Source organism: Sus scrofa, chromosome 13 (genome assembly GCF_000003025.6).
Source record: "Sus scrofa isolate TJ Tabasco breed Duroc chromosome 13, Sscrofa11.1, whole genome shotgun sequence".
Taxonomy (NCBI): Eukaryota; Metazoa; Chordata; class Mammalia; order Artiodactyla; family Suidae; genus Sus; species Sus scrofa.
In genome coordinates this window covers 146591568-146617306 of record NC_010455.5, presented here as the reverse complement: position 1 = coordinate 146617306, position 25739 = coordinate 146591568, and the positions used below count along the sequence as shown (strand labels likewise).

The following is a 25739-nucleotide window of genomic DNA, read 5'->3' as shown; positions in this document are numbered from 1 at the left end:
AAGAAAATTCTTTTTAAATTGTGGTAAAATACACATAATAAAATACATCATTTTAATCTTTATTTATTTGCTTTTTAGGGAAAATTCTTTGGAACTGAGGTATATAGTATAAGATGTATGGTATAAAGATGAATACTTTCTGAATATTTGAAATATGAGACATGTGTAAGTGATGAAGTATTTCAACTTTTTTTTTTCCTTTTTTTTAGGGGTACACATACAGCATATGGAAGTTCTCAGGCTAGGGGCCGAATCAGAGCTACAGCTGCCAGCCTACAGCACAGCCACAGCAACATAGGATCCTACTCATATGTCACCTACACCACAGCTGATGGCAATGCTGGATCCCCAACCCACTGAGTGAAACCAAGGATCGAACCCACCCCATGAATACTAGTCAGATTCATTTCCACTGTGCCACAACAGGAACTCTTCAATCGTTTTAAAGTGTACACTTCTGTGGTATTGTAGATGCTACAGCATTGGTAATATCATTGTTATTAAAGTCAGAACACCTCAGGCATCCCCACTGTGGCTCAGCAGAAATGAACCCAATTACAATCCATGAGGACGTGGGTTTGATCCCTGGCCTCACTCAGTGGGTTGAGGATCTGGCATTGCCGCGAGCTTGGTGTAGACCAGCAGCTGTAGCTCTGATTTGACTTCTAGCCTGGGAATTTCCATATGCTGCACCTGCAGCCCTAAAAAATAAATAAATAAATATTAAAGGACTTCATCATTTACACATGTCTCATATTTCAAATACTCAAAAAAATTTGTCTTTACACCATACATCTTATACTATATACCTCAATTCCAGTGAATTAAGAAAGTAAATGCGAGGAACATTAATAGAGGAAACATTAGAAAAATAACTTTATGACTTAACCAGAGGAAAGGATTTCTTAAGACACACACATACACAATGCACAAACTATAAATAGATTAATAAAATCAACTACATTAATATTTAAAATGCCTCTATCCCACAAACACACACTAAACAAAGTAAAAAGGGAAGATACATACTAGAAAAGCTGTGGAATGCATTTAATGGACAAAGACAATATAGGAAAGAACCCTTTACACTGAATAATCAAAATAAACAGAAGTTTAAAAAAATGGACAAAGTGTATGACAGGCAAGTTTCACAAAAGGAAACAAAAAAAATGGCAAACAAATGAATGTTCAACCTCAAGGAGTCAGGAAAACACAAAAACCACAGTGAAATTCAATTTTAACATCCACCAGGTTGGCAGAAATATGCAAGTCTAAGAGTCTTAAGAGCTGATGAGGGAGTTCCCTTCATGTCTCAGTGGTTAACGAACCCAACTAAGATCCATGGGGACGTGGGTTCGATCCCTGGCCTCACTCAGTGAGTTGAGGATCTGGCATTGCCTTGAGCTGTGGTGTAGGTCACAGATGCAGCTTGGATCCCACGTTGCATTGCTGTGGCTGTAACATAGGCCAGCAGCCATAGCTCTGATTTGACCCTTAGTCTGGGAACCTCCACATGCCACAGGTGTGGCCCTACAAAGCAAAAAAACAACAAAAACAAAAAACAAGAGTTGATGACACTATGGGTCCTGGGCAATTTTCACACACTGCTGGGGGAAATAAAACAGTACAACCTCTCCTTGACAATACCCAGGAGAGGGGAAAATGCACATGCCCCTCTCACCCAGAGCCCCCAGTCCTGGGGACCCACCTCTTCCCACACAGTGCACAAGAAGGTCCATTGTAACATAATCAAGAAAAAGTAGAAACATCCTAAAGGTCCATCAACAGGAGACTGACAATGGAATACTGTAGTAGCAGTTAAAATGATTATCTGTAGCAATTTGGATTACTCTCAAAAACAGGTTTAATAAAGTAAACTGCAAAAATTATGAATGATATTATACTACAGTTAAAAACATGCAAAGGCATTCCATATACCATGTATGGATGCTTCCATATACATGTACGTACCTGGTGGTTGACCCTGGGGAAGGAGATGACAGAATAGTAATAGAAAGAGAGGGGGTTTCAATAGCATCGTCAATGCTTTATTTCTTAAGCTTGGTAGTGGATACATGGGTTATTGCTATCTTATTCTTTATTTTGTTACACATAAAACCTTTTAAAAATTCTAAGTTGTTTCTATGACAAAAGATTTATCCTTTTGAAATAGGAAAATGGGAATTCCCCTTGTGGTTCAGCAGGTTACAAACCAGACTAGTATCCATGAGGATAAAAATTCAATCCCTGACCTCACTCAGTGGATTAAGGATCCGGCATTTCCCCAAGCTGCAGTGTAGGTCACAGTCAGACACAGCTTGGATTCCGGTATGGCTGTGGCTGTGCTGTAGACCAGCAGCTGCAGCTTCGATTCGACTGCTGGCCTGGGAATTTACATATGCAGTAGGCGCAGCCCTAAAAACTAAGTAACTAACTAAATAATAGGAGGGTAACCTTTTGATAGAATCAGGAGAGATAGCAAATAAGAAGATAAGAAGGTATTCTTTCCTCTCAGTAGTTCTGAGTCTGTGATGTCTTACTGTTTTCAGAGTTGGAGATGGGCACATGGCAGTTACCTCACTAATCAGTACATATTACCAGATAATCCACAGGCTTAGTTACTCACTCTGTATAGTCTTTGCCATCTCTCTCTTTTCTCGGATGAGCTGTTTACGCCTCTCCCGGTATTCTTTGTTAAGTTTCTGCTGCTTGGAATTTTCCTCCTGCAGCTGTATGATCCGTTCTTGCAGTCGCCCCAAGGAGTGGTTAGAAAACACCAAAGTTCCAGAAAGATCACTGGGTATTTCTCCATATACCACATGCTCTATCTACAAGAGAAAACCAAATCAAAATCAAAATAGACAGAGCAAACTAAATGCAAGGTCACAGAAAGCAGAAGAGAAGCCCTTCTTTTTTCATCCCTTGTTTAGGTCTCGGCCTTTGGGCTTCTAACTCCCACCACTGAGCCAGGCAAAAGGAGGAAGCTGTTTTCAAAGAGAAGCCATGTTATGTCCCTCTGGGGACAGCAGATCTTCCCACCTTGACCACGCCTGATATCTACTGCATAAGGAGGCAATGGGCATTTCAGCAATGGCATATTAGGCAAATTGCTAAAGATAGCTAATCCAGTTTGAGTCAGGTTATATGAAATATATGTAAGGCTGAGCCTAGGATTTTCTTTGAAAATATAGCTTTCTCTCTTTACCTGACAAACTACAGTATGATGGGCCTTCCCTGATTTGTGTCCTGCATTTTAATATAAGTTGCAAGTGGGACATAGAAATGAATAAAGAGAAGGGAAAAAGGAGAAAGAGTATTTTCCTTTTATCTTAATCTCCCTTCATATATTAAGTGAAGATCATTTTTACGTCATTAGTTCATTATTTAAAGATGGTATAAGACGTTCCCTGTTAGCAAACCTGACTAGCATCCATGAGGACATGGGTTCGATCCCTGGCCTTGCTTAGTGGGTTAAGGATCCAGCATTGCCATGAGCTGTGGTGTAGGTTGCAGACATGGCTTGGATCCCACAATGCTGTGGCTGTGGTGCAGGCCCTCGGCTACAGCTCCAATTACATCCCTAGGCCTAGGCCTGGGAACCTCCATATGTCGCTGGTGTAGTCCTAAAAAGACAAAATGACCAAAAAAAAAAAAAAAAAAAAAAGGTGTGAAAAGTGACATGTGTCCAAGGGCCAAGGTTTCAACCTCGGAGCCATTTCTTTAAGTTATAGCCACCTCATTTCTTTAAATTTGAAATGAGTCAACTTTCACAGTGATAATGGGCCATGGGGAAATGTTTTGATGTTAACCTCCCCCACAGCCCCTGCCTTTTCTTTGACCACACCTGTGGCATGTGGGAATTCCCAGGCCAGGGATCAAATCCACATCACAGGAGTGACCAGGGCCACTGCAGTGACAATGCTGGATCCTTACCCACTAGGCCACCAGGAAACTCCAATATTACCCATTTATAACAATCTCAGCCCCGGGGTAAGAAAGGTTGGGGTGTCATTCTACAGGCAGATTTCTCAGCCAAGGACTGCACTTTCCCCCCAACTAGTGGCCCAGGGATCTTTCTCTGGAAGAGCCTGGGTGTGGTGGCTCTTCGGCTCAGACAAGGTGGGCCACTTCTCACCTGGTGGAGCTTGAGTGGAATCACAACCAGCAGTTCATTCAGCTGCTGCTGTTTCTCCCGTTGATAAGCCTCCAGGGCCTCCTCTGCTGCGTTCAGATTAGTTGCCACAATTTTTACCTGTGGAAAGCCCCGTATGTGAGATGTTGACACAATTCAATGAATATGTACCCATGGTAGTAAATGACACCACTTTGGGAGGAAGCTAATGCATGAACAGGATCTGCTTTGTTGGGGTGTGATTCAATGGATGACCCCAGTCTGCAGCCCAGGAACATATATAATTCTCTTCCTTCTAAGTCACAATCTACACTACTTTTTCAGTTGTTCCTGTGACCCTAGAGTTGTAGAGGTTTTGTGAATGAGAGCTCAGAAGACACATCCCCCTCTCCCTTTAAGTTTCTGCATCTCTCAGCCTGTAACATCTTTGTCAGGATGGTTCAAATCTCATTTGGTCATAATGATCTCAATAAATTAGAAAAGAAAGCCCTTTAAAGTGATGAAAGTACTAACTGAAGTATCTCTTTTTTTGTCTTTTTTTTTTTTTTAAGGCCACACTCACAGCACATGGAAGTTTCCAGACTAGGGGTCAAATCAGAGCTGCAGCTGTCAGCCTATGCCACAGCCACAGCAACACAGGATGCTTAACCCACAGAATGGGGCCAGGGACTAAACTTGCATCCTCATGGATACTAGTCAGGGGTTTGTTACTAAAACTGCTGAGCCACGATGGATACCCCTAACTGAAATATTTCTAAAGTACACGCTTCATCTCCTAAAAAAGTTGAAAGTTACCCAGTTCATTCCCTTTTCTCAAGAGGAGAAGCAATCTATCAAAAATATTCCTGAATATAAGAAAAGTCAAGTCAAGTCATGTTGCTCAGGGAAAGAGTACCGAAGAGGGAAATGAGCAGATAAGACTGAAAATCAATCAATCAATACAATTGTACCAGAAGTTAGCTTATCGTTCTCCCACATAAGGTGCACACTTCCCAGAGTTTCAAAGTGATCTACTGGGGTATGGAAAGAAAATGGAGTTTAGGAGTTCCCGTCGTGGCTCGGTGGTTAACCAACCTAACTAGCATCCATGAGGATGTAGGTTCAATCCCTGGTATTAAGGATCCGGCATTGCTGTGATCTGTGGTATAGTTCGAAGATGCAGCCGCAACTCAGATCCCACATTGCTGTGGCTGTGGTGTAGGCCAGAGGCTACAGCTCCAGTTGGACCCCTAGCTTGGGAACCTCCATATGCCGTGGGTGCAGCCCTAAAAAAAAGATGATAAATAAATAAGTAAATGAAAATAGAGTTTCTATCTCTGTTTACTTTTATTTTTAGTTTCTGTTTTTGCAAATGTTTCATAATATTCAAAATATATTAGTAGAGTAGTTCATGAGTATAACATAAATAAATATACATTTATTGTGGAAATATGTGCACCACAATTTTGTTTTACTTATGGACGTATGTAATCAAAAACGTTTGGGGGCAGTGATTTAGATAAAGAATGTTTCAATCATCAAAAGCGCAACTGCACCCCCACCAAGACTGTGCTTTAAGGAAAAAAAAAAGCTGGATGTAATATTTGAAGTGTTCCTTTTCTTAGGATAAATCCTAACTCATGCTGTTGCTATGAAATAGGAATATTACAGCTGGGAAGAGGTGTACATGTGTGGAGAGAATAAACAGATCTGAAAAAGGTAGATCAACATACTTTTTTGGACAATGCATCATATTCCTTTTTGAGGTTATCAATAACTTTCTTTTCTTCAACTAAGGCCTCTTCAATGTCCAGCCTTTTCTCCCGGAGTTGAAGGGCCAATTCAAAGAGACCAATATCACAATCTGAAAAGATAGAAATAAAAAATTAAATTAAAAAAGCAGTCTTAGCCAACAACCCAATTGAAAAATGGGCAAAGGACCTGAATAGACATTTCTCCAAGGAAGATATACAGATGGCCAACAAACATTTGAAACAATGCTCAACATAACTGATTGTTAGAGAAATGCAAATCAAAACTACCATGAGTGGAGTTCCCGTCGTGGCGTAGTGGTTAACGAATCCAACTAGGAACCATGAGGTTGCAGGTTCGATCCCTGCCCTTGCTCAGTGGGTTAACGATCCCAAGTTGCCATGAGCTGTGGTGTAGGTTGCAGAGGTGGCTCGGATCCCGCATTGCTGTGGCTCTGGCGTAGGCTGGTGGCTACAGCTCTGATTAGACCCCTAGCCTGGGAACCTCGGGAGTGGCCCAAGAAATAGCAAAAAAAGACAAAAAACAAACAAACAAACAAACAAAAAACTACCATGAGATACCACCTCATACCAGTCAGAATGGCTGTCAGAATGGCCATCATTAATAAGTCCACAAATAACAAATGCTGGAGGGGGTGTGGAGAAAAGGGAACCCTCCTGCACTGTTGGTGGGAATGTAAATTGGTACAACCACTATGGAGAATAGTATGGAGGTATCTTAGAAAACTATGCATAGATCTACCATATGACCCAGCAATCCCACTCTTAGGCATATATCCAGACAAAACTTTCCTTAAAAAAGACACATGCACCTGCATGTTCATTGCAGCACTATTCACAATAGCCAAGACATGGAATCAACCCAAATGTCCAGTGATAGATGATTGGATTAGGAAGATGTGGTATATATACACAATGGAATACTACTCAGCCATAACAAAGAATAAAATAATGCCATTTGCAGCAACATGGATGGAACTAGAGACTCTCATACTGAGTGAAGTTAAGTCAGAAAGAGAAAGACAAATACCATATGGTATCACTTGTATCTGGAATATAATATACAGCACAAAGGACTTTCCACACAAAAGAAAATCACGGACTTGGAGAATAGACTTGTGGTTGCCAAGGGGGAAGGGGAGGGAGAGGGAGGGACTGGGGGCTTGGGATAAATAGATGCAGAATGTTGCCTTCGGGATGGATTAGCAATGGAATCCTGCTGTGTAGCACTGGGAACTCTGTCTAGTCATTTATGATGGAACATGTAATGTGAGAAAAAAGAATGTATACATGTAAGTGTAACTGGGTCACCATGCTGTACAGTAGATATATATGTGTGTGTGTGTGTGTGTGTGTGTGTGTGTATGATAAAAAAAAAGCAGCCCTGTTTGTTAGGAATGTAGTAATATAGTAAGTGTGGACTTTGGGACTTTGGAATTATTAATGCCCATTTGTGGATCTACCCTAGCAAGGTTTCACTACACTTATTAGGGCCCAGGTAGAAATTATTCCAGGTAGGAATTCCTAATGGTATTCATAATCACGATAGTAGTTAGGACACCAGTATTGATGTTCCGAGCAGTACTCTGAGCAGGGCGTGGTGTTAGGCCCATTATGTACATTATCTCCTTCGAGGCTCACAGCTCTTGTGAGGTAGAGACCATTGTTTCCATTTTACAGGTGACAAATCTAAGTGCAACTGATTCGTGTCAGAATGGGACTCAAGTACAGTATCTCTATGTTAATTTCCACTATGTCACACTAACAGCTGCATTTATCCACTGAATAACTGATAAAAGAATGTGAAAATAGAACAGCAGATTACAATGGAATTTAGGAACCTTAGTTCCAGCCTGGTTCTACCACTAAACTAGCTGTGATCCTTTGTTCAAACCATGTAACCCTGCGATAAAAATAACAAGTTGCATTATGAGATTTTTTTTTAATCTCTCTTCTAGCTCATAAACATGATTTTAAAGAGACTCTTGTTTTCAAAATCAAGATTTAAACTTTATTTGAAATGAAACATTAAAATTTGATTCATAATTTGTATGACATATCTAGGGAAAAAATTTCGGATCAAAAAGAATTTTTCCTACTAAATCACTCATCAATGGAGACAGTAAGAATATTGGTCTGGACTGTCAGAATATTCCAGACTGGTTTCATCAGTAAAACAGTGACTAGAAATTGCCAAGCATCTCCAGGAAAGTGGTAAAAAAATGCCCTACAAAATAAGCTTGAAATATGAAAACCAAATGGTTTGGCGAAAAGACAATTTTATTAAAAAAATATATATAATACACATACACCACATATACATATATACATGTATACATACACACATATGCATATATATATAAATCTTATATTTCTCTAAAAAATTTGCTGCATAATTTATAACTCTGAATAAACTACAGATTGCCTGCTGATTATTTAATCTGTTACTCAGGAATAACTGCCTCAAACAGAAAATAAATCATCCAGATAGCCCCAAAAAGTATTCATTAGACTATACTTCATACATATCAAACCATCCTTCCCCTAACTTTTATTACAAGACCATTGAGAAAACAAAAATGGCCTTTTTGGTCTCATCAATCCATATTCTCACTTTCCAGGGAACATGGTTTTATCCAACTTACTTGTGGGGCAGATGGAATCATCAAAAACATCATCTTCAGATCCAGACTCCTCCTCATCACTCTCCAAGCTGGATTCCTCTTCACTTGATTCGTCACTTTCCTCATCTTCTTCTAAGGAGAGAGGGAAACATTTTTAATAAGCAGAGAAGGTCCTATGTTAAGCTAAATCCGAGATTTGAAAAGTAAATCATGTTTCAATGAGTTAATCATGAGGGAAACAATAAAGCAGGAAATTACTCAATACTTTGAGAAGGACTTAAAATGGTCAAGGACGTGGAGTTCCCGTCGTGGCGCAGTGGTTAACGAATCCAACTAGGAACCATGAGGTTGCGGGTTCGGTCCCTGGCCTTGCTCAGTGGGTTAACGATCCGGCGTTGCCGTGAGCTGTGGTGTAGGTTGCAGACTCGGCTCGGATCCTGCGTTGCTGTGGCTCTGGCGTAGGCTGGTGGCTACAGCTCCGATTCAACCCCTAGCCTGGGAACCTCCATATGCTGCGGGAGCAGCCCAAGAAATAGCAAAAAGACAAAAAAAAAAAAAAAAATTAAAAAAAAAAATAAAATGGTCAAGGACGCAGAGACCATATCTCAAATGCCTGCAGAAGGTTGTGCAATTAATAATTCATTGAGTCAGAGAAGGTTGAGACTAAGCCGTCAGGCTGCTTATGTTGCGACCCACCTGCCACACATTTGGTTATGTAGTCCACAATTCCTAAATCACAGTGCTCTGAAAACCGAGAAGATTTGCATAACGTCTCTGAACTGAAATAATGCTATTTATCATATTTATTTTACCTAGTGTGAATATTCATATCTTGCTGTGGAACTATTTAAGATGTTTCATTTGTTTGATTAATCCTGATGGGATGTTAGTTGACAAAGACTCTCCTTTGACCAAACTTGAGTCTTCTCACTCCTCTGACTAGTCCTTGACCTTGAGCTCTGTCCAGGGCCCATTTAGTCCAGTTTTAGGAAGAATCCTGCTGAGCCAGTTTAGTAAAATTCCCCACCCTAGATACCTGATCAAATTCCTTATTCCCCACCCTCAATAGCTTATCCCTCTGGCCTGCTGTCAGCAAAAATCTTTTTAGGTCAGTTTAGCAAAGAATTACCCTACTGCTTAGTAATTTTCTATCAACTAACTCCCATTTTGTTCCTTGGCTATAAATCTCCACTTGTCATGTTGTAGTCAGAGTTAAACTGATTTCTCTCCCCTACCACAAAACCCCATTTTATTGCTCCCCAGAATAAAGTCTGCTTTATCATTTTTTAACAAGGGTCATGAATAATTTTTCTCTTTAACAATGACACACAGGCGTTCTGTGGCACAGTGGGTTAAGGATCCAATATTGTCACTGCTGCAGCTGGGTCGCTGTTATGGTGCAGATTTCATCCCTGGCCTGGGAACTTCCACATGCTTGTGGAGCAGAAAAAACAAACAAACAAAAAAAAACCCAAAACAAAACAATGACACATATGTTATCTTTTATAAAACGTAAATTAAAAAAAATTTTTTTTGGCTACACCCATGGCATGCAGAGGTTCTGAGGCCAGGGATCAAAAGCATACCACAGCAGCAACCCAAGCCGCTGCAGTAACAATGCTGGATCCCCACTGAGCCAGAGAACTCCTAAACATTTTTGAATATTAAAATATGTTTTCTCCCAAGAGTTTGGGTAAGGAATTGTAGATCTCCCCTACTCAACTCTGTACATTTTCTATTACAACACCTTAATCCAATCTAGGAACTAGATTACCAACTGCAAATTTCTATTATGGACTGTCAAATTAGAGATAAGAAGTGGACCTCATACTCTCTAGAAGATTTCTTAAATTTAAGATGTGTCTCAAAATGAAGTGATCTGTACCACCTTAGGAAATAAATCATCAAAGTTAAAAATTAAGCCTTAAAGTTCTTACATAGACTTCTGCCTTCAGGAAGATGTAGTAGATCTGCTTTTTCCTATCCCTCCCACTGAACACCCCTGGTCATCATATGTAAAGCAAACACAAGAAGACTGAGAAGTGGAAAGAAGAAACAGACCCTCTGTGCACCTGAGACCCTGAGAAACAAAACTGTGGTAGGTTTCTTGGGGCTTCTTTTTGTGCCGTCTCTCTCAGAGGGGGAGCAGACTATGTCAGCAACCTGAAACACCAGCAGGTGCAGACAGAGAAAGGGCCGGCTAGAACCTGCGCTCTCTCACCAAAAAATCAGAAAAGAGGCAGCCTAGCAAGGCAGAACACTTTGGGGGGGGGGGAAGAACAGGAAAAAAACCTCTGGTCCCATTCACACCCACATCAGCAAAGGCCAAGTGGGAGACTAGACATCCACCCTGGCCTCACTGCAGTGAGGCACCCATGTTCCCACTAGGATGGTGTCAGAAAAGGCCAAGTAAGGAACCAGGACATTTACTCCTGTTGATCGTGAACCAGTCCTGTGTGCTCTCCACCAAGATGTCTGTGGAGAGCACACAGGTATCCTGGCCTTCCACTCTCGGATGGCAGTAACAAGGCTCTCTTCCTCCTTGCTGCAGACCTGGTGTCAGAAGATCACTGGTGGACAGTCAGAAATTTAACTGTTGCCCAGAGGGGCCTAGGCCTTTCCCAATTGTCAGTAGAAACTCTGTGGGGAGCTAGAACACCACTTTTTACAGATAGAAATTCCCAAAGAATCTATCAAAGATTCCTAGAACTAATAAGTGAGGTTATAAAATATAAGATAAACATCTAAAAAGCAAATTGTATCTTCTCTATAGAACTAGTATGAATATGCGGACACCAGAATTAAAAATAAAATACCTTTTAGAAGCACTCACAAAAAAAAAAATACTTGGTGTAAATCTAACAAAACATGAACATGACATGTATATTGAAAACTACACAATGCTGTTGACAAATCAAAGCTTTAAATAAATACATACTGGGTTTATGCTTGGAAGACTTAGCATATTAAAGATGCTAATTCTCCCCAGATTGATAAAGAGGCTTAAACACACTGCTACCAAAATTCCAAAAAGATCATTTGGAGATAGAAAAAATTCTAAAATATGGAGATATAAAGGAACTAGAATAGATAGAAGAATTTTAAAAAAAAGAATAAAGTGGGAGGAATGAGTCTTCCCAATTTCAGAACTCAATAGCTCCTATCATCGAGACAGTAGTATTGGTGGAGAGATAGGCACGAAGATAAATACAAGAGGAGAAAACCCAGAAATAGATCCATACAGATAGGCCCAAGTGATTTTTGACAAAGATCAAAAGCAATTCAATAGAAGAAAGATAGTCTTTTCAACAAATGGTGCTATGACAATTTTTTTTTTTTAAATTTAGAATGATTTTATTTTTAAGCATTATATGTACATTTCTAAGGATGCATATGATTTATGCATCTACTGGGAATTTCTTTTCTACATAAGTATGGAGAAAAACAGCAATACAGGAGACATGGTTACAAAGAATGAACACAGTTTTCATACTCACTTAACATTTCCAGGAGAAAAAAAAATTTTTTGACTTAAGTCCCACACCTTATACAAAATTTAACTCCAAATGGATCATGGACTTAAACGTAAAATGTAAAACTATAAAACTTTTAGAAAAAAAAAAAAAAGGAGAAAATCTTTGGGACCTAGGGCTAGGCAAAGAATTCTTAGACTTGACAAGAAAACAAGATCCAAAAAAAGGAAAAACTGACAATTTGGACATTGACAAAATTCAAAACTATTGCTCTGAAAGTGATTCTGTTAAGGAAATGAAAGAACAAGCTGCAGAACCAGGAGAAAATATCTGCCAATCACATACCAGACAAAGGACTAGTATGTATAACATGTAAAGAACTCTCAAAACTCAATAGTACAGAAGTAAACAATCCTATTGAAATGTGGGCAAAAAAACTTGAGAAGACAATTTACCAAAGATATACAAGTGGCAAATAAACAGATGAAAAGATATGCTTGTTAAATGAAACTACCCTATGCTATCTCCTACCAGACTTTCTTTCTTGCCCTCTCTCTCTCTCCAGAGACCTAAAGGTTATATCCTCTCCTCTTTAACTCCAGAGTGCCTCTACATTGTTTACGATGGAGTGAAAAACAGGTATGTAATATGTCCCTTGGTTACTTCTCTACTTTATGCTAATGAGAGAAAACAGGATCATATATAAGAAAGAAATACAAACCAGCATTTCCTTCAACCTCCTTTTTCTTCACCCTCTTAATCCTCTTCTTTAGTACCTTCATGAGGAAGTTAGCAAATTTGTTGTTTTCTCCAAGAGCTGCTTGGAAACCAGCATAGAGTGCTTTTTCTTGGTCCTGGAGTTTGGCGACTTCATTCTTCTTCTCTTCCATCTCTTTAAGTGTTTCATTTATTTTCCACTAAATGAACAACAATAATAACAAATAATAAATAAAATATTACTAACAGAAACAGACTCACAGCAATAGAGAAGAGACTTTTGGTTGCCAAGGGGGAGAGGAGAGGGAGTGGGATGGATGGGGAGTTTGGGGGGGATGGGGAGTTCTAAACTATTACATTTAGAATGGATAAGCAATGAGTTCCTACTCTTTAGCATGGGGACCTATATCCAGTCTTCTGGGATAGAACATGATGGAAGATGTTTATGTGAGAGAGTGTTTGGCCTATGTTTTCCTCTAGGAGTTTGATAGTGTCTGGTCTTATATCTAGGTCTTTAATCCATTTGGAGTTTATTTTTGTGTATGGTGTTAGGGAGTGTTCTAATTTCATTCTTTTCCATGTGGCTGTCCAGTTTTCCCAGCACCACTTATTGAACAAGCTGTCCTTTCTCCATTGTATAGTCTTGCTTCCTTTGTCATAGATTAGTTGGCTGTAAGTGCATGGGTTTAATTCTGGGCTTTCTATCCTGTTCCACTGATCTATATGTCTGTCTTTGTGCCAGTACCATGCAGTTTTGATGACTGTTGCTTTGTAGTATAGTCTGAAGTCCGGGAGCCTGATTCCTCCAGCTCCATTTTTCTTTTTCAGGATGTCTTTGGCTATTCTGGGTCTTTTGTACTTCCAAACAAACTTTAAAATATTTTGTTCAAGTTCTGTGAAAAATGTCCTTGGTAATTTGATAGGGATTGCATTGAATCTGTAGATTGCCTTGGGTAGTATAGTCATTTTGATAATATTAACTCTTCCAATCTATGAGCATGGTATATCTTTCCATCTATTTGTGTCATCTTTGATTTCTTTCATCAGTGGCTTGTAGTTTTCAGAGTACAGGTCTTTTGTTTCTTTAGGTTGGTTTACTCCTACTCTCTCACATAAACAACAGCAACATCTTCTCAGATCCACCTATCAGTGTATTGACAATAAAAAGAAAAATAAACAAATGGGACCTAATCAAACTTCAAAGTTTCTGCACAGAAAAGAAAACCCTAAACAACACAAAAAGACAACCCACAGAATGGGAGAAAATCTTTGCAAATGAATCAACTGACAAGGGATTCATCTCCAAAATTTATAAACAACTTCTGCAGCTCCATACCAAAAAAACAAACAATCCCACCAAAAAATGGGTGGAAGATCTAAACAGACAGTTCTCCAAAAAAGACATACAGATGGCCGAGAAACACATGAAAAGATGTTCAGCATCACTCTTATTAGAGAAATGCAAATCAAAACCACTCTGAGGTACCACCTTACACAAGCCAGAATGGCCATCATCCAAAAGTCTACAAACAATAAGGGCTGGAGAGGGTGTGGAGAAAAAGATACCCTATTACACTGTTGGTGGGATTGTAAATTGGTGCAACCACTGTGGAAAACAGTATGGAGATTCCTCAGAAAACTAAACATAGAACTACCATTTGATCCAGCAATCCCACTCTTGGGCATCTATCCAGAGAAAACCATGACTCGCAAAGACACATGTATTCCAATATTCATTGCAGCACTATTTACAATAGCCAAGACATGGAAACAACCTAAATGTCCATTGACAGATGAGTGGATCCAGAAGATGTGGTACAAATACACAGTGGAATATTACTCAGCCATCAAAAAGAACGAAATACCAGCATTTTTAGCAACATGGATGGACCTAGAAACTATCATGCTAAGTGAAGTCAGTCATACAATGAGACACCAACATCAAATGCTTTCACTGACATGTGGAATCTGAAAAAAGGACAGACTGAACTTCTTTGCAGAACAGATGCTGACTCACAGACATTGAAAAACTTATGGTCTCCGGAGGAGACAGTTTGGGGGGTGGGGGGATGTGCTTGGGCTGTGGGATGGAAATCCTGTGAAATCAGATTGTTATGATCATTATACAACTACAGATGTGATAAATTCATTTGAGTAATAAAAAAAATGAAAAAAAAAAGAACATGATGGAAGATAGTATGAGAAAAAGAATGCATATATATGTATGCTTGGGTCACTTTGCTGTACAGAAGAAATTGGTACAACATTGCAAATCAACTGTAATTTGAAAAAATACAAAAAATTTTTCTGATAAACTAGGTTCAGAGAACAACGTACATTACAATGTAAGGTTACAGTCTACAAACATTTTTTACAAGCTTCTTAATAGAAGTTTACATTTCTGATGTTTGTAAAGCCATGTATTTGGTTAAAATTTTATAATTCTTTTGTAAAAATCAATTAAGTTCAGAATCAGATAAGTTTGATTTTTTTATGTTTAACTTCCTCAAGAAACTAAATTAAATTTTTTTCTGATATGTGGAGATCAGCTAATATTTTCCCATGTGTAGTCTCAAAAAAGATTTTTTTAATATTAATATAACTAAACCAAAAAGGCACGTTAGCTCTTAGTGGAGCTGACGTACCTAAAAACTAATGTCACTAATGAGTATGTATTATCTATTTAATAGAATCCTCTTCCCTTAAGACAAAAAGATAGTCTCTAAATTTAATATATAGATTAATATATGCACATTAAATTTAATATACACATTAAATTTAATATATTAAACATATACATTAAATTTAATATACATTAAATTTAATGTATTAATGTATACATTAATATATTAAATATATGCATATTAAATTTAATATATATTAAATATATATGCACACATATATATACACACACATATATACACACACATATATATAACAAATAAAGAAGCTTAATTTCCTGTGCTACTCAATTATTTATTACTCTGAAACTAGATATGATACTTAAGAAATTCACCAACTTCTTTTCCAAGTATGTTTATTCATAAGGATTATATATAATAAAATTCAACTTCACACAATGGTTGCTAACAAAAATATAGTCTTTTAATTTTGAAATCTATAGGTAAACTAAACCTAAGGGTCAATTTTGAAAAATTTATCCTCCTTGTTACAAAATATCAGAACAAATTCACTAAAAAATGTGATTCACTTCCCCCTGGCCAAGGATCCCAAAAACAGAGAACAAGCAGGAATAACTGGGAAAAGGAGGAGGAAGAGAAGACAAGAAGGAGATGTGGACTAGAATGAGGGGGTAAATGAAGTTGAGAAGAAAAAAAGAAGGATCAAGTTCCCTCCATAACTAAGACTGTAGCCAGCTAGCATTCCCCTTCCCACTCATACCTGCATGTCCTGTTCCTCTTTGTCTAATGAATTAACACGTTCTTGAAGTATGTTCTCTTGTTTTTCAAAATTCTTCAGGAGAAGCATTTCTTGAAATAATGTGACATGGTGCAGGTCGGATAACTTCATCTGAGTATCTAGTTTCAGTTTCTGATGTCTCAGGAGACGGAGTTCTGCATCAAAAGTGACAATCAGTTCTTTGATCTGAGGTGGAAAAAGATTTGAAGACATGTTAGAAGTTAAAAACAGGTACATGCATTTTAAAAACTATCCAAAAATACTAATTTCACTGGGTCAAACATTTTATTATGCTATTATGCCCTGATTATGGATGGAGAATTATAAGGGTGGGTGGGTACATCTGCATATATGAAGTCACATAAATCAGTTCATCAGTGGTACTAAATATATATAAATTTAAGTGGTAGGAATTCTGTAACTGCATTTCTTCCAGCTATTTCTTTACCAGTAATTATTAAATCATTGATCAAGAATGTTCTTCTTGCTGGTTTAAATCAGAAACTATCAGCTCTTTGTGGGTAGTATTTATATCTGTCTCCACTCTATCCCCACAGTATCTCTCCATTGTCCTTCATGCAGTAAGCACTAAAAAGAAATTTTTTCCTCACCTTCTTATTTGGAAAAATTTTAAATCTTTTAAACAGAACAGTAAGTATTTTTAAATAGATCAGTATAATCATGGAATTACAAGAAACTTGTTCAATCTTCTTAGTTTGTTTACAGATGAAGAAACTGAGCCTAAAAGTGATTACTGAGATCAAAACTAATTTGTTTCAGAGCTAGGATAAGAACCTAAATATCTCAAGTCTTGGTCTAGACTTTATTCTACTGTCATTCCAAATGACTTTAAATTCTGTTTTGCTTTGATTTTGATACAACTTCTCCCTCACCCCATCCCAAAGGGGATGAAGAGATCAAGCTAAAGCGCCCAAAGGTGGATTATCCCAAGGAAATGAGTACAACAGGAACACAAACTCTTCCATACTTTTCATTAGGCTGTATATGAGGGGGAACCTCAATATCAAGTGCCTGTCATGAGTGAGGGCTCAGCGTGGGGCTGAGAAAGAGGAAGATATCTGTGGGTTTGGGGCAGGAAACTGCTGGAGAATTTCAGAGAGCTAAAAAAAAAAAAACCCCAAAACTGACAAAAAAACTAACAAACCAAGAAGAAAAAACTAAACTTTTGTTTTGTTTTTGTCTTTTTGCTGTTTCTTGGGCCGCTCCCGCGGCATATGAGGTTCCCAGGCTAGGGGTCCAATCAGAGCTATAGCCGCCGGCCTAAGCCAGAGCCACAGCAACGTGGGATCCGAGCACATCTGCAACCTACACCACAGCTCGTGGCAATGCTGGATCATCAACCCACTGAGCAAGGGCAAGGACCGAACCCGCAACCTCATGGTTCCTAGTCGGATTCGTTAACCACTGCGCCACGATGGGAACTCCTAAACTTTTAACTATGTATGACTAGAGACTAAGTGGGCTCCCCTTCAATGCTTATTTCAACAAATCGGAATTATTTTTAAATTTCTTTGGAGGCAGGACTATGTTTTTTTTCAGTGCAACACCATTCTGAAGCTGTACCACAGAGATGTCCAAGTTTGTAAGGGTTACACTCATTTTATTCTCACCACCCCTCATAGCCTATAAATTTTATAAGGATAGAGAACATGTCTGACTTGAGCATTATTGCATTCCTATTACCTAATAAGCCCTGTCCTTAGGCATAGCATGTCCAATGAACATTTCTTAAATTTATAAAATAGTAAAAATTCAATCAAAATTTTATAGTAAAAATTGGCGTAACATTGTAAATCAACTATATTTTAAGAAAAAAAAATTTTAACTGAATATCTACTCTATGGCTGACATTGTCCTAGACACTTCAGGGGAATGCCACAAAGAACAATATAATCTAATGAAATAGAGACTGAAGAAGATGAAGATGGAGAAGGAGGAGGAGGAGAAGAAAAGATCAATGAAACTAAAAGCTGGTTCTTTGTAAAGTTAAACAAAACTGATAAACCTTTAGCCAGACTCATCAAGGAAAAAAGGGAGAGTGCTCAAATCAAATAAAATCAGGAATGAAAAAGAAGTTACAACTGACACCAAAGAAATACAAAAGATATAGGAGACTACTACTAACAACTATATACCAACAAAATGGACAGCCTAGTAATAAATGGACAAATTCTTAGAAATGACAAAGATACCACTCTTGCCACTTTTGTTCAAGATAGTACTGGAAGTCCTAATCACAGAGATCGAACAAGAAAAAGAAATAAAAGGAATCCAAATTGAAAAGAAAGAAGTAAAACTGTCACTGTTTGCAGATTACATGACAATTACCATACATAGAAAATCCTAAAGACACCACCAGAAAACTACTGGAGTTCAGAAATGAATTTGGAAAAGTTGCAGGATTTAAAATTAATATTCAGAAATCTGCTATATTTCTATATACTAACAGCAAACTATCAGAAAGAGATATTAAGGAAACAACTTCATTGACCACTGTATCAAAAAGAATAAAATACCTAGAAATAAACCTACTTAAGGAGGTAAAAGACCTGTACTCAGAAAACTATAAGAAATTGATGAAAGAAATTGAAGATGACACCAACAGATGGAAAGACATACCATGTTCTTGCACTGGAAGAATCAATGTTATTATAGTGACCATACTACCCAAGGTAATCTATAGATTCAATGCAATCACTATCAAAATACCAATAGCATTTTTCACAAAACTAAAACAATTTTTTAAAATTTGTATGGAAACAAAAAAGACCCTGAATACCAAAACAATCTTGAAAAAGAACAGAGCTGGAGGAATCAAGATCTCTGACTTTAGACTATTCTACAAAGCTACAGTAATCAGTATGGTACTGACACAAAAACAGACACATAGATGGTGTGGAACAGAATTAGAGACCAGAAATAAACCCGCACATTTATGATCTATTAATCTACAACAAAGAAAGCAAGAATATACAATAGAGAAAAGACAGCCACTTCAATAAGTGATACTGGGAAAATTGGACAGCTATATGTACAAGAATGAAATTAGACCATTCTCTAGCACCATATATAAAAATAAATTCAAAATGGATTAAAAATTAAATGTAAGACTGAAAACCATAAAACTCCTAGAGGAAAACATAAGCAGAGCTCTCTTTGACATAAATTAAAGCAATATTTTTAAAATCTGTTTCCTAGAGCAAAGGAAACAAAAGCAAAAATAAAAAAATAGAAACTAAATTTAAACGCTTCTGCATGTCAAAGGAAACCATCAACAAAATGAAAAGACAATCTATTGAATGAGAGAAAAATTTGCAAGTGATATGATCCATAAGGAGTTAATATCCAAATACATTAAACAGCTCACACGACTCAACATCAAAAAACAAATGACTTGATGAATAGGCATTTTTCTAAAGAGGAAATGCCAATGGCCAACAGGAACATGAAAAGATGTTCAACATTGCTAATCATCAGGGAAATACAAATCAAAACCTCAAGGTATTACCTCACACCTGGCAGAATGGCTATGAACAAAAAGAACACAAATAACAAATGTTGGTGAAGATGTGGAGAAAAGGGAACCCTCATACACTGTTGGTGGGTATTTAAGTTGGTGTAGCCACTGTGGAAAACAGTACAGAGATTTCTCAAAATAAATAAATAAATAAATAAATAAATAAATAAATAAATAAAACTACCATATGATCCAGCAATTCCACTCCTCAAAAAAATAAAAAATAAAAATTCTAATTTCAAAAGATACATGTACCCCCATGTTCATTGTAGCAGTATTTACAATTACCAAGACATGGAAACAACCTAAGTGTCCATCAACAGATGAATGGATAAAGAAGATGTGGTACATATATACAATGGAATACTACTCAGCTATAAAAAGGAATGAAATTTTGCCATTTGCAACAACACAAATGGACCTGGGGGATATTGTGGTTTGTGAAATAAGTCAGCCAAAGAAAGACAAATACTATTTGTTAGCACTAATACAGGGAATCTAAAAAATAAAACAAGCTGGGGAATATGACAAAAAATAGACTCGCAGATATAGAGAACAAACTAGTGGTTACTAGTAGGGAGAAGGAAGTGGGGAGGGACAATATGGGGGAGGAGATTAAGAGATTAAAAACTATTAAGTATAAAATAAGCTGTAAGGATATACTGTACAACACAGGAATAGAGCCCATATTTTATAATAACTACAAATGGAGTATAACCTTGAAAAATGTGAATCACTTTAATGTATACCTATACCTTATATTGTACATCCACTACACTTAAATTTAAAATTTGTATAATTTGTAACACAAAACTCACATACAAAAAGAAAAATAAGTGCAAAACATAAGGCATGGATTATAAATGCAGATGGAGTTTAGAAAAAACAAAGAGTATGTAATTTGGGCAGAAGATTCTGGAGAGGATTTGGAAGTGAGATGAGTCCTGAATGATAACAACTTGGGAAGGAAGTCACTGCAGGTAGAAGGAAATAGCAAAGGAAAAACCACAGACAGAAAACTCAGAAGGAGGGTGGTGAGTGGGGAGAACGAGGGAGAGTGAGAGAACAGGGCTAGATAAAGCAGAGATAATGGGTGAAGAATGATGTTGGGAAGCATACGGGCTGCCTTCAGAGTGGGGCTGGAAAGACACTGAGGAAGGGGACTCTGTAGGGCTGGCAGGAGGGAGCTTTCCATTCAGGAAAGGTCCTTTCCTTACACATTCAGAGGACTTCCTGCATACAACTGGTCCCAGCCTGGTCCTGATTTATTACTAATAAAAATTTTGCCAAACCAGCTCCAGGGACAATTCTGAAGCCAGTCATTACCATGAACATTTGCACTAGTTGAGCAAATCACACCGTAGAGAAAGAAGAGCAGGGAGTAAAAAGCAGAGGATGCGCCATTTTCACCAGAGGTCCTTTAGTTATGCTCTATCATCTGAAAGCTGCTCCAACACTTCCCCTTTAGCCATGACTTCAGTTAGATACCAATTAACATGGATTTGCCCTTCATTCTTAGTTTCCAGAGAGAAAAAATTTTAAAGTTCCAAAGTTTTGGGCAGGAACAAGGATTTTCAGAAGACCAGGGATGGGGAGGAAGCCATCAGTGAGCTGTGGGCTGGTTAGAGTTTGGGGAGAAGGTTAATGTAGAGAAATTAAAAATAAATGAACAACTAGATCTGGTTCTTCCTTGCTCTCCTCTCTTTCAGCTTTAAATAAACAGTCTCATCTCTTACCCTGTTGATCAAATACTGTTGCATGTACAAGTGTTTAATCTCATCCCGCTTCATAATCTCTAGCTCCACTTCAGTTGGATCTGCTTTTGCAAATTCCATGAACTTTGGAACATCAAAATTGAATGCTGAAGCTCTTGAAGATCTAGACAATGAATCACGCGTCGTCAAATCCCTGTCCTTTCCAGAAGAGAGCTTGAGAAATCTTCCAGCTGAGCCCCCAGATGCTGCTTGTTCCACCTGGGGGATGTGATCAGACAGCTTTTTCATCTGCTGTTGTTTAAAAGCTAGGAGAGTTTCTTCATCGTACTGAAATCTCTTTTCTGGAACTTCTTCCGGGCGTATGTGAGGGATTTGGGGAATGGGGATGTGCTTGGATTCATGCAGAGCTGACTGGATGTTCTTCAGCTCTTGCACTAGGCACTGTATTTCCTCGACGACTGCCACTTTAAGGTCTCGAAGAGAGATGATGCACTTGTTCATGTGCATTTTCTTGGAATGAACCTGATAAAAAGAATAGCAAGGAAGCAAAATGACAACCCACTCACAAAGAGTAGCTGGAAATAGGATTTGCTTCTGTCCCCTGACTGGTTGGTCTAGCAAAAATTCAAGATAAAAATGTATCTGGTCATTTTTGTTCACTACTAAGTTATATTCTCTGGCTTTTAGGCTTTTCTCCATTTAGCCTCTCCACAAGTGGGGAGAGAATCTGGATGTGACCTCTGAAGTCCCTCAGCTGGCTTGTTCGGGCTGAGTTCCCCTGTTCTCCTCCTACCTCTTAATGGAAGTCCCTCCTGAGCCTTGTACTCAGCCCTGCTCTAGGGAGGGGAAGGTCATTCTTTGGTCAGGAACACACAAATAGCTATCCTTCTCTGACGGAGATTCAGATCCCATTGGATTAGAAACCTAGGGTTGCCCAGCTAGGGCCAAACTACAGTGTAGCCTGTTTTCATCCGCATTATTTTGGCCGCATTATTCCCATTCCTTCTTGGCCAGACAGGGTCATGATCCAGAATTTCTGTGTCATGTCATTCCAAGAGATTCCTGCACTCTTCCTTGTTTTCTTATCCACTTATCTAAGCCAAGCTAGGCCCTGGCCTCCAGCCACAGGTATCATACAAGCTCCCTGCTCCCTCACTGCCAGCTCTTTTCACAGTCTCTGTTTCCCAGTTGCCCTTAGCAGAGCCTGTAGTCGCATGTAACCCTGCTCCTCTGTGCAGTTAGACAATTAGCCCAAAGGCTATTAAGAGTAACTTTGCATACACATGCAGGTTAAGAAAAGTAAAATATTAAAGAGCACATCTTCAAGTAGTCTTACAAAACTTACTGTATACTATCTACTACAACAAAATAGAGCTGTTTTAGGTGCTTCAGAAGAAGACTAAAGCATTAAGGTTTAAACCCAAAATTCAGTAAGTACTTAGGTGAATCCAGGACCACTTCTGAAGTACCTAGAAGGTTGAGAATTAAGCTGAGAAGAACAAATGGAAACCAACTTGATGGCTGTTAAGACCTGCCTCTTTGAGAAGCGCTATTTATACACCAAGCCTCTTCTTCTCATTTTCCAAATACCACACACATTAACACTGGCCACAGGCAGGGCAGATATATAATATACTATTTCTAAAATGCTTGATACTCTTCAATAATTTTGAATTTAACCATGATAAGAATGACTCTTTATTGACTCTGGCCATTACCTTAACCATAAGTAGTAACCTAGACATGTCTTATTGTTGTTCATTGGTATTAATACTTTTTTTTTTTAACAGACTATATAACTGAGGCTTAGGGAGATTTGTATGACTAGTAAAGTTCACATATTAAGTGGTAGAGATTGGAATGGAACTCTGACCTTCTGACTTGTAGAATAGTGTGTTCTAAATTATTTGATGCAGTTTTTTTTTAAGGGGCTGCACCAGTGGCACATGGAAGTTCTCAGGCTAGAGGTCAAATTGGAGCTACAGCTCCCATACCACAGCCAGAGCAACACCAAATCTGAGCCACATCTGAGACCTACATCGCAGCTCACGGCAACACTGGATCCTTAACCCACTGAGCAAGGCCAGGTCTTGAACCCACGTCCTCACAGATAATAGTTGGGTTCTTAACCCACTGAGCCACAGTGGGAACTCCAAAGTTTTTGTTTGTTTGTTTGTTTTAATGGCCACATCTGTGGCATTCTGGGCCACAGATCAAACCCAAGCTGCAGCTGTGGCATTCTGGGCCATAGATCAAACCCACTATATTGGGCCTAGGATTGAACCCATGCCTCCACAGTGACTGGTGACACCACAGTTGAATTTTAACCTATTACACCACAGCGGGGACTCCAATGCAGGTATTTTAATAAAACAGATTTAAGTGTAATGCAATTCAGTTCAAGACATCACACCTGGCCATCATCATCTCTAGCTGGACTGTGAAATTTCAGGTTGGACGACTGGCAAATTATGGTCAAAAGAACATATCTCTATGACAATGGATGGAACATGACAGACGAATCAAGAATTGCCTGAGACAAACAGCTAGAAAAACAATCCAGATGGTGACTAGTAAATTGTCAAAATAGCCATTTGATCAGAAAGGTATAGTTATGAGCTATGGGAATTTACTTATGGCTATGAATTGCCATACCAGAATCTTCGTAGTGTTGGCATGGACAGCTTCTTTGATAATAGAAAAAGACAGTCCTTGCTCAAGACACTTAACTTCCATTTGCCAGAAAATTATAAAATGTTCAAGCATACCGCCTCTGTGGTATGACTGACCCTCTGTCCAATGTGAGGCTTTGAATTGTGGAAACTGTACAGCCATGCAAGGTGGCCACATAAAAGTTTCTCCTCCATATGGTAGCTCAGATGCCTTCTTCTGATCGCCAAAGTGTGAAAAGTCACTTATCAATTCGAAGTAAGGAATTACTATGACAGGGAGAGAAAACTATAGTAAGAAAGCAAGTGTGAGAAATCAGGATGCTTGGAAGCAGTTTGGAAGAATGCAGAGAGAATTAATATATCCAAAAAGGAATATATTAATTGTTTAGTAGTGAGTCACCTACAAAAGTTTGAAAGTCCTTCAAACAAAGGCTAAATACAGTGGCCTCTTTTCCTTAGTTTTTGGTGGTCCAAAGCAGCCAAAGACAATATCCAACAAGGATGTGTTTGAATTTCAGAGGTTCAAAGTCTGTAAAACATAATGCCTTCACCCATGAAACTGCTATCAAACCAAGTAATTAATATGAGGGCTATTTCTGTCATATTAAATAAATAATCATAGATAAATCTCTTATCCTTGGGACTCAGTTTCCTCATTTGTAAAAGGGGGCGGTATTCTAGATAATCATGAAGGCCTTTTCCAATTCTAAATTTCTATGACTATATATCCTTAAGGGCCAGATAGCAAAATGGGTTGTTTTAGCAGAATTCAATTAAAAAAAAAAAAAAAAGCCCAGGTTGTCTCCCATCACCATGAAAGCTCTGGGTAAGTACCATGGAGTCTAAGTGTCCTAGTTCCTCTTCCTTCTTGGCAGCATTTATTCTCATGTGTTCAGGTATCTTATAGTCTGGGGCTGTCTTCAAATTAAAGTCTCCCATATACAACTGGGCCTCTTTGATGGCTTGAACATCTTTGGGATCTTCATAGTCATCACCAGGTTTACTCTTGTACCTATCAGAAAAGCAGAAAGCCCAGCCATAAATAGAACAATAAACTAATTTGTCTACTACAGGTATGTAATCCAATTCAATCATGAAGCAAAAGCGTAGGAGTTCCCACTGTGGCTCCATGAGTTAAGGACCTGGTGTTGTCTCTGTGAAGATGCAACTTTAATCCCCGGTCTTGCTCAGTGTGTTAAGGATCCAGCATTGCCACAAGCTGCAGCATAGATCACAGATGTGGCTTGGATCAGGTGCTGCCATGGCTGTGGGGCAGACTTGCAGCTGTAGCTCTGATTTGACCCCTACACCTTAAACTGCCATATGCCTCAGTTGTGGCAATTGAAAAAAAAAAAACAACATAGCATAATTCTGAGTCTGAGTCTCTGCTTTTGTCTGTAGGATCTAAGAATTTTGATTTTTATTTTTGTTATTTTTAATTGACTATTTTTATTATTATTGACTATTTGTACTCTTTATTTTTTTAATTTTAGTTGATTTACAATGTTGTGCTGGTTTCTGGTGTATAGAAAAGTGATTCAATTATACATATATATGATATATATATTTTTCATATTCTTTCCATTATAGGTTATTATAAGATATTGAATATAGTTCTCTGTGCTATACAGCAGGACACTGTTGTTTATCTATTTATATATAGAAGTTTGTATCTGCTAATCTCAGTCTCCTGATTA

General features: G+C 38.3%; 1 protein-coding gene across 4 annotated transcripts in view; it reads right to left on the bottom strand.

The window, feature by feature from the left end:
• CFAP44 (cilia and flagella associated protein 44) overlaps positions 1–25739 on the bottom strand; it is a 156557-nt gene that overhangs the window by 11229 nt on the left and 119589 nt on the right. For all 4 annotated transcript variants that reach the window (XM_021070360.1, XM_021070361.1, XM_021070362.1 and 1 more), the window contains 8 exons: positions 24877–25054; positions 21392–21892; positions 16100–16303; positions 12702–12897; positions 8529–8639; positions 5845–5975; positions 4136–4252; positions 2627–2828 (listed from right to left, as the gene is read on the bottom strand). In XM_021070360.1, coding sequence (XP_020926019.1) covers positions 2627–2828; positions 4136–4252; positions 5845–5975; positions 8529–8639; positions 12702–12897; positions 16100–16303; positions 21392–21892; positions 24877–25054 — 1640 coding nt within the window. The remainder of the gene's footprint in view (positions 1–2626; positions 2829–4135; positions 4253–5844; positions 5976–8528; positions 8640–12701; positions 12898–16099; positions 16304–21391; positions 21893–24876; positions 25055–25739) is intronic.